The sequence below is a fragment of the Amaranthus tricolor genome, chromosome 17 (assembly GCF_026212465.1).
Source record: "Amaranthus tricolor cultivar Red isolate AtriRed21 chromosome 17, ASM2621246v1, whole genome shotgun sequence".
NCBI lineage: Eukaryota > Viridiplantae > Streptophyta > Magnoliopsida > Caryophyllales > Amaranthaceae > Amaranthus > Amaranthus tricolor.
In genome coordinates this window covers 6,923,202-6,933,985 of record NC_080063.1, presented here as the reverse complement: position 1 = coordinate 6,933,985, position 10,784 = coordinate 6,923,202, and the positions used below count along the sequence as shown (strand labels likewise).

General features: G+C 29.8%; 1 protein-coding gene across 1 annotated transcript; it reads left to right on the top strand.

The window, feature by feature from the left end:
- The first annotated feature begins 2,744 nt into the window (after positions 1-2,744).
- LOC130804326 (protein NOI4-like) lies at positions 2,745-5,960 on the top strand. The gene is made up of 3 exons (XM_057668721.1): positions 2,745-2,849; positions 4,702-4,956; positions 5,713-5,960. The coding sequence occupies exons 1-3, from the start codon at positions 2,844-2,846 to the stop codon at positions 5,743-5,745; spliced, it is 294 nt and encodes a 97-aa protein (XP_057524704.1). The 5' UTR covers positions 2,745-2,843; the 3' UTR covers positions 5,746-5,960.
- Positions 5,961-10,784: the final 4,824 nt, after the last annotated feature.

Genomic DNA, 10,784 nt, shown 5'->3' with positions numbered 1-10,784 from the left:
TTTGACCCCCTAGACTTGGAAGAAAATAATTTTCTTTTAATTTTATTTTTTAAATTTTGCAAGGGTCACGTGTCCAAGGAGGCACATACGTAGATCCGCCCCTGCTAATAGCTCTAATCAACTCAATTAAGCTTAGTCAAGTCAAAGGGTATATCAATGTATATTATAATTTATAATGATATTAAAACGCCCCATTAATGATAAAATGACAACCGAAAAATCAAGAAATTAAGGTATGAGAATAATGACAACGCAATAAAAGCTCAATAGTAACCTTAGTGAGTTATTGACCGAGAGAAGCGCACATAGGATGTAGAATGCTATTTGTAAAATTTTAACCTTACTCTAATTCAATACCTCAAGGCTTAATTTAACATGCACTTTTTAGTGATGAGTGCAATTATTTGCACTTTATATCATTTTATACTCTATAATGGTGGTTATTACTAGTAATTTCGTGCTTATTTTGAAGATTTATGCTACTTTATGCATTTTGGTTATTCATGCTTATTTTGAGCGGTTTTGATTGTTTTAAGCATAGTTTTTATGGTTTCAATGATGATGGAGTGTACTAAGGAGATTTTTGCTCTTTTGAAGATGTTTTACAATGAAGATGGACAAAAGAGAAGAAAAGTGTTTAAAATGCAAAAGATTTGAGGTAAAATTTGATACATGCTCACTCTTTGGTCATAACTTTTGATAGAAATATTGTACTGATGCAAAGTTTACGGCATTGGAAGGTAGACTTCAAGAGCTTTCCAACGGTATATCATATATCCAATTCCGACAACCGAGCAAGAAATGGCGGCTGTTTAAAGTTCGCTAGTTAGCAGAAAAGTGACGAGTCGTTGCCTAAAAGCTACGGCTCGGCGCATTGTTTCTGAAGTCGATTTTTTCGTAGGCAGAGAGTATGCGATGATTCGTCTCTCAGGAGCAACGACTCGTCGCCTGTTACTGAAAGTCACGTGCAAGCGGTTTCTTCCGGAATTTTAATGTTTTATTTTATTTTTAATTGGAAAAAAGAGTAGTTACTTTGATAATTTGTTGTAGATATAATTATTAGGAGAGTTAGAAAGATAGAAGTTGTAAGTTTTTCATAAATTTTAAGTTTTATGCTTAAATTTTCATGTTGTTCCTCTTGGATTAGAAATCCTTGGTTATCAAACGGAGTTTTATTGTTTTTCATTGCTACTTTCTACTTAATGCGACGTAATTATGGTTGTTTATACTCCAATTAGTAAGCTATTCTACTTTGCCCTTTTTATTATCAATGCATCATATTTAATGTGATTTTATGTTTATTAGCTTGATCAGTGACTAGTTTTCATTTTCTAGATTTGGGGTTTGAACATATAATTCAAGTATGATTTGATTATTGAATGTGTCTATCAAATTAGGATTAAACTGATTGAATTGCGCCAATAACCCTAAATTAAATATGCTTTGTTGGACTAGTCAATAGAACTAGTGTGTAAAATTAGGATCAACTTTGCTTTAGGGCAAATTTTAGTTAAATTCTTATAAATTTGTTCAATAAAACTATCGTGTGAGAATCAAATTAATAGAGTCTAAATCCAATAGTTAACCAATAGAGCGGGAGTCTAAAAGTAACAAGATCATATTTAATCACGTAAAGAATCCGACATTTCATAGATACTAATAAGAGTTTGATCATACAAGAATTTAAGGGATTCTCGACACCCTAGATACCTTCATCATATAGTTTCAACCCATTTTCTTATTGCATTCTTAGTTGTTAGATAAAAAATCAATTAAACTTTATTCTTCTTGAGCAATTTAGTTAATAGAAATTAGCGAATTACTTATCTCAACTTTCTTGTGCTCGACCCGCAGTTACACATACGCGCGTGCGCTTGTGGTAAAATAAAATTTCACATCATTTATGTTAGTTTTTTTTTTTTCATTTAAGAAGTATTAACACTTCAACACTTATAATAAAAATTATAATATATAGAGTCCGTCTCTTTTATTTTGCCAAACGCCCACTCAAAACCATAAATAAGCTTAACTTCTATAAAAGGGGCTTTTTTTTCTTTCATTTTGCTTATAAAATATCAAGAAAGAACTTGTGTATTTTCTACTTCGATATGTTTAGAAAGATAGGTTGGCTCTACTACTAGAGCACTCAGAGCCCCGTTATTTTAAGGACCCATATTTTATAATTTTATAAAATTTTCAATTAAGAATTAGAAATATGATTTTTACCTAAAAGTGCAACATGTGCAAATCATCATATAATTTATGTCAATTTAATCCATAATCAATGACGATTCATTACACTTCGATAATAAGTACTTGAGTCTTAATATTGATTTTTACCTAAAAGTGCAATACGTGCAAATCTTCATATAATCTATGTTAATTAATATTAACTAAATCTAGATAATTAAACAGTGTTATTATTAATAATTATTTTTTGTTCGTTAGTAGTTTATCATTATCACCTTAAAAAATAGAAATACACATTCGTACTTAAAATTAACTTTTTAACTTAAAAAACTTATATTTTAACTTTCTATCAATGTCATTGATTAAGAGCCATAAATAAATATAAAACGTTATAAACAAACATAAATTTCACTCCATAAATAACATTAGACAAATGTAAATTAGGGCGCTAATATCTGTAATTTACAACGAATCAACCTTTCTCTCTCCTCCCCTCTACAATCTACATCATAATATTTGCTTTTTTTTTTTTCCAAAATAACATTTTGATTTTCATTTAATTGCCCTTACATTTACATAATTCTCCTAGGCTTCCTGTAAATTATTTGTTCCTCTTGCTCTATTATTATTGATATTTCCTGCGATGATCTTTGATGTCGGTAAGTTTATTCTTCTCATGCATTTATTTACCCACTTACCATTTTATTTTATGATCTCTAATCTTTAGGATATTTCACGTAACTTATTTTTTTATGTGATAAATAAATATTTATTTAATTTGCATAACTTTAAATTTTTGACCTTTTCATTTGATAGATGATAAGTTTTAAGTTAAATTAAGTACTCATTTTAAATAAATTTTTGAAAAATATGCTTATAAGGATGATCACGACGTTTATTTCATGAAAATAGTTTTTATAACAGGTAATAATAACATAAATTTAACAAGAAATTCAAGCTTTTGTTTACCTAATGGAAAATTAGAAGCTTAGGGTTACAACGCGAATAATAAAATGTTTGTCCAGCACGTGAAAAAGCTAAAAAATTCAAGGTTACTACATGAAATTTTCCCTAATTTTTTCGGTTTGGTTATTTATGCTATAAGCAACAATTACATTTATTACGAAAAATTCATTAAGTGGCTCTCACCTAGAATTGTGTTTATCGATGAAAATTAAGATTGAAATTGAAAAGTTTTTTACATGTTTCGAATGAACTAGTATAGAAACTCGTACAATGCACGAATTTATGAGATATATAAAAATATAACTTCAACGAAAAAAATTTATGGAATATGTGCCTTTTTAAAGAAAAAACTTAAATACTGATTTTATTAAAATTATTTATCGAATACATCACTTTTTCATTTAATTAAATATATCAAATTCTAGATTAGATATATAAAATTGCTATAATAAATTTTACAAATATTCTATCTAATTTAGCTTTAATTAAAAAAACAATCAAATTCTATAATAGGTAAATAATTTTAGAAACCTTAGACATTTGTCAATTTCCACTATTTATATTAATATGCATGATGGGACATGAGTTGAGATTTGAGACTAATGCAAAATAACGTTGAAGTTTTTTCCATTAATAATGAAAGCAAAGGAGAAAAGAAAGATTAATTTTTGTAATATTTTTTCATCGAACTTTTATTTTATTTTTATTATTTACTAAACAAAGATATAAGATATTCTTTTTAAGTCTCACCTAAAGTCTTGTTTTAAGTCTCATCTACTATAAGTCTTACAATTTACATTCCTTCAAAACAAATAATCTGCTAATATCATTCGCATTTTCAAATAAATCAGAAATGTATATAATTTAATAATTTATTAATTACTTCATTGTAATTTAAAACTAAAGAAAGAGAATATTTGACGCACATATAATATCACTTTTGATTCATTTTATATACATCAACTTTCATTTTTTAGAAAAAAATAATTTCACTCATTTTTTTTTTCATTTGAACTTTAGGTAGACACCAAGATAAATAATAATTATAAATAATTTGTCTACCCCTTCATATTTATATGAAGTTGTACGTGACGTTATCAATTGTCACTTAAAAATAAGTTTTTTGTTAATGTTATCACAAACAAGGGTACGGTTGCATATATCTAAGTTTCTAAATTTCGTCCTAGGTGTGAACCACTTATAAACGTTGACCTAATGAAATATTGTTGTTACATTGAGAATTAAAATGTCAGCTAATTTTAATACATTATAATGTATGTGGAATAATGTCCTTTAATTCTATTGGTAAGTAAAACAAACAAAATGATTTCAAATGAGAAAACATTGTAAAATTTTCAAATGTTGAATATGAATAAAACAAAAGAGAACGAAGAGAGTTTCATATTAATTTATTTGATAAATTTAAAGAAAAAATTATACCCCTTCATATAATAATTAGCAACCACCATTAATTAATTAAAGAATATTGACTAACAATAAAAAATAAAAAAAATTAATAATTATGAATTTGAATATGTTGAGCAGCAGGGCATGAACGCAAAACGTAGACCATTACCTAAATTTGGAGAATGGGATGTAAACAATCCAGCATCAGCTGAAGGCTTTACGGTCATTTTTAACAAAGCAAGAGATCAAAAGAAAACTAATGGAATTGCTTTAGGTGGCATGGGAGCTCAACAAAGGTTTAACAATAATAACCTTAATCAAGTCAATTATCACAAACAAGATCAAGAACACAACCATAAATATAAAAAATCCAACAATCAACAAAGAGGAACGGTATTCTACTTACATTATATAAATATAAAACTTAATTTCTTTCTTCACCTTTTTTTAAGTACAAAATAGGCGAAATAGAAAGAGGCAGCGATAATCAAACATAGGTATTTATGGAGGAAAGTGGAATATGCTCAAACTGATTCTCTCTAGCACTTATTTTTTTCACAAATTATTGTATGAGACGCAACGGTCTCATCAAGAAATGCTTGCGTCTCATACATGGGTTAAATAATCCATCTGATACATATTATTCCCTTCTATTCGCCTTATAATCCATTTCACTAGACACATTTGCCAATTTAATAATTATATTATTAATATATCTAATTGTGCATAATTAAAAAATTGTGAAAAGTTAATTTTAATGATTTTTGCATTGAAACGAATAAACAAGATCTCAGTTGACTATGTTATAACTTATAGATTAATAATCAAATACAAGTTAAGGGTGATTAATGAACAGTGCAAAAGTCAAATGGGACTATTAGGGTGAATAAGAGGGAGTATGAGAATATAAGCTCTTTACTTGAAGTTGTCCCACCTAGAAACTGTCTCTCACAAGAATAACTCATTTTTTTATATCTTCATGAATATATTCATCAAATTCATAGGGAGTATTCAATTAGATGGCATAAGTTTTAGTCACATATAAAGTGCTCGACCGCACATATTCTTAAAAAAGTAAGGAACTTCAAATATTAGATTCATTATTTTCTATTAATTTTACCTTAATTTAACTGTTTTCTTTGATTGCAGAGAAAATGGCTATGTTGTTTTTATGCTACCTGAGTTGCTGAACCTCTATCGTTGGTAATGGTGGTTGAGATTTTGAGATGCTTGTATAGATGAAGGAAAATACAACTAGTTATTTGATAAATGTAATTGTTTGGGGCAATTTACATATATTTTGAATTTATCTATATCTTTATCTATACCTATATCTATATTTATATGACTATATCTATACATGATATTGTGCCTTGTATATCATAGTAGTATATGGAATGACATGCAATCAATTAGTAGTTCCATGAATTTTATAAATTAAAATTAATATATCACATAACTGAGATTGATTTGCTAAAATAAAGTTAGATAAAGATAAAAATTTTCACTTTAGTGTTTAATGAAAAATATTTTTCAAAGTAGTGTTCTTGTAGTTACAGGGCTATATATTGGTTTGCAACATCAAACCTCTAACTTGGAATATAACAAAAGCAAAAAAATGTTCAAAAATCAAGTTCTTGAATTACTTTAGATCATATGATGCATTTAGCTACGGAGATGTTGTAAACAATACTAAAATTATTGCAAATCCCACATAATGAACAAAATAAATAATTACTGGTGGAAAAAACCTTAAATGCTGCGATTTTTTTGACCATATTATATGCTGCGGTATTGACCCCAAGCATTAGTGATAACAGCAGATGGGCTTCTTTTAAATGCTGCGGTTTTAAACCGCAGCACAAAAATACCCTATATGCTACAGTTCTATGGAAACCGCAGCATATAGTTTTTTTACACTCAATATATATATATATATATATATATATATATATATATATATATATATATATATATATATATATATATATATATATATATATATATATATATGTATGTATATGTATATATATATATATATATATATATATATATATATATATATATATATATATATATATATATATATATATATATATATATATATATATATATATATATATATATATATATATATATATATATATATATATATATATATATATATATATATATATATATACATATATATATATATACATATATATATATATATATATATATATATATATATATATATATATATATATATATATATATATATATATATATGGCAAAATTATTAAAAACTACCTAGTATATACCCTATTTTGTAAAAAACTACCTTACATAAAAATTTTTGCAAAAAGCTACCTTATATAATACAATTGTTTGCAAAACACTACCTTATAACGGATTGTGGCCTTTGATCGTTATCTTTAACCATTGACTCGCATGTGACACGCACGTAATACTTTAATTTATTTAATTCTTCTTCATTTCAGTTCAGAGCATTCGAAAATCCATTCTTTTTTCCTCCCATTTGCAGCGACAACTCCATTGCTGTAACTTCTCATTTCGCTCCCATCCATCTCGTAACTTCATCTCATTGAAATTTCTAAGAAAATCCGGTATGTACTACTACTTAATTATGGTTATGTACTTCATTGTTGTATTTTAGGTATAATTTAAAATTTATTTGGTTTTACAAATTTGCTTCCTTTTGCTGCGTTTTTTCTATTGAATTTGTTGTTTCATATCTTGTAATTTGTAAATTGATTGTTGTTGTATCTGAATAATGTATTAGGGTTCTTAAAATTAGCTAAATCAATAAGATGAAGAAATTGAAAATCCGTAAAAAAGCCAGTGATTTGAAAAAGAAGCAGTCTGAGTTGCCAACTGAGGTGGGTAATGTAAGGGTAGATGAGGTGGTGATTGAAAGTTCTGATGTGGCACATAAGGTTGTGGATGAGTTGGAAAGAGCAAATGTAGATGCTGATGCTGATGAGGTTGAGGATAGTAGTGATGATGATTATAGTTGTGGTGATGAAGATGAATATGAGGATGATTTTGATTTGTTTGCAGAAAATGTAGTTTATGGTCTTGATGATGTGTTTATAGGTGATGATGAAATTAGATTGATAGTAGATAAGGAGGTTGATGAAGAAAACAAGAGACTTATACTGTAATGATGATGAACCGCAGTCTGATGATTATGATTTGGGTGCATTGAATGATGATGAGGAAGGTATATGTAGCTATCCTACATTCAATCCTGAGGTTGATTTCAAGGGTAAGATCAATTTATCCTTAGGCTTTAAGTTTCCTTCGACATATGTGTTTAGAAAAGCACTAAGGTACCATGCTATTGAATGTGGTTACAATTATTATTACCTGCATAATGCTAGAAGTAGGATCAGTGTGTATTGCTATAATAGATGCGATTGTATCAAATCGAGAGCAAGAATTGTGAACTGTGTTTGTGGGAAGGAGAAGAAGTGTTATTTTAAGGTTCATGCTGTGAAGTTGAAAGATGAGGAGACACTTCAAATAAGGAGTTATTTTCCCAAGCACACTTGTGGTCACCAACACCAAAATAACAAAGTCACTACTTTGTATTTAGCTGAGAAATACATAGATGATTGGAGGGAAAATCCAACTTGGGAATTAAAGGCATTTAAGAAACGGGTAAATAGAGATTTAGGTTGTGAAGTGAGTATTCTAAGTGTTATATAGCTAAAAGAATTGCAATGAAAATGATATATGGTGATGCTAGTGAAGAGTATAGCAGGGTGTGGGATTATGCAGAAGCAATAAGGAGGTTTAATCCAGGAAGCACTGCAATCGTTAAATGCATTGGAATGGACACACCCCCACCTTTGTTCCAAAGGATGTATATATGCTTGCCAGCATGTAAAGAGGGTTTTGTTGCTGGCTGTAGGCCTATTATAGGTGTTGATAGGGCATATTTGAAGGGACAATTCCCTGGGGTTTTATTGACTGCTGTAGGTAAAGATGGGAACAATAACATCTTTCCCGTTGCATGGGCTGTGGTTGAAACAGAAAATGTAGAAACTTGGACTTGGTTTCTAAATCTCCTCGTAGAAGACCTTAGGTCGGTTACTGCATCGAGTAGTTGGGTTCAAGCAGAAGGTGAAGCTTTCACCTTCATGAGCGATAGGCAAAAGATAATTACTTGTTAACACATATCTTTTTTTAATGTAACGAATGCTATAACTCTAATATTAATTTGTGAAAAATGTAGGGTTTGGTTGAAGCTTTGAACTCAGTTATTCCTGGAGCTGAAATTAGGTTCTGCTGTAGGCATATATGGGCGAACTTCAAGATCAAGTTCCTTGGAGAGTTGTTCAAGCAACACTTTTGGAGAGCAGCAAGAGCTTACAACAAGGTATGGAATCAAGTATACAATTAAATTTATGAGATAATGTCAAACTAATTAGTAATAATTTATGTTTACAGTTTCATTTTGATAGAGAATGAATGAAATAAAGGATATTTCTGTTGAAGCATATGAATATCTATCTGCTATTCCTACAAAACACTGGTCTAGGCATGCTTTTTGTAATAGGAGTAAGTCTGGGATGTTGTTAAATAATAATTGTGAGGCATTCAATAATGTGTTAGTAGAAGCAAGGGGGAAGCCTATAATTTCTCTAATGGAGTGGATTAGGAGATATGTGATGCAAAGAGGCGCAGCCAAAAGGGAAGGGTTGAGTAACTTTGAAGTTGTGTTGATGCCAGCTATCACCAAAATGATTGAAAAAAATGCAAAGGAAATATATGGTTTAAGGGTAATCCCAGTGGATGTGTGTGAGTTTGAGGTGGATGATAATGACGACTCTTACGTTGTAAACTTGGCCAATAGGACTTGCCATTGTGGAAGTTGGGACCTTATAGGGATTCCTTGTAAACATGCCTTGGCTTGTATTGTTCTTAGAAAATTAGATGCCAACGACTTCGTCCATGAGGCGTATCTTGTAGAAACGTATCGAAAGACGTATAGTCCAAAGTTTTATGGTATGCCAGGACACAAAATGTGGCCCACGACCACTATAGCCAAACCACTTCCTCCACCATATCGAAAGATGTCTGGAAGGCCTAACAAGAGGAAAAGAAAGAAGGAAGCTGATGAAGGTAAAGGAGGTAAGAAGGTTGTGTGTGCTGTTAAAGAATTCAAGCAACGGAGATGTGGTAATTGTGGTGACCTAGGTCACTACAAAAAAGGCTGCAAGAATCCACCGAAACCACCACCAACAAAGATCAAGTCAAAGGGTGGAAGGCCTAAAATGGGATCTTCTTCTACTCAACAATCTACAACAAATGATGTTCTTAGCTCCATGAGTCAACAACAAACACAAAATGCTGCATCTACTTCATGTGTAATGGATCAAAATAGTCAAATATAGACCTGTAATGTGTTGAATGTAATGTGTTGAATTAGTCTAAGTGTATGAACTGAGAATGTAATGTGTATGAACTAAGAATGTACTTGTTGAACTGTATTTTAGCAAATTAGTGTATGCACTGAGAATGTAATGTGTTGAATTAAGTGCAGCAAATTTAGTTACTGTGTTGAATTAAGTGCAGCAAATTTAGTGTATGTTGTGTTCTAAGCTTTGGGCAAACACAGCATACATAACATGAGTCAGTACAACAATACTGATTTGAGTAAGTTCTGAATGTGTGTTGAAAAACAAATGTGTTCTGAATGAGTAAGTTCATCAGTGTGTATATGTATGTAAGCAAATGGATCTGTGTTGATCCTTGAACCAGTGTGTATCATATCAATGCTGTGTATGTACATTGATGTCTGTGTTAATCCCAGGCAAACACAGCAAACACAACATACACAGCAAAGACAACACATCAAACACAGCTCATAAACACAACACAACACAGCAAACAAAAGGTCATAAACACAAAACAGCAAACACAGCAGACATACAAGTGTATTTACAATACCTGCAAAGAAATTAAATGGAAAAAATAAAACTTAATTCATTCATCATGATCATGTTACAATATCCAAATCAGTGTTACAATTATTCTTAAATTGCTCTTACACTTCAATTACTAGCCTTGAGTAATACAAGAAACACCAACAAAAAACAAAAGAAAAACCCTAATACAAAGCTTGTAATCTGATTTCCATGCTTCCTCTCATTCATCCATTTCTTCTTAATCCTTTTAATTTCTGAAAGTGCTTGTTCCTTTTCATGTTC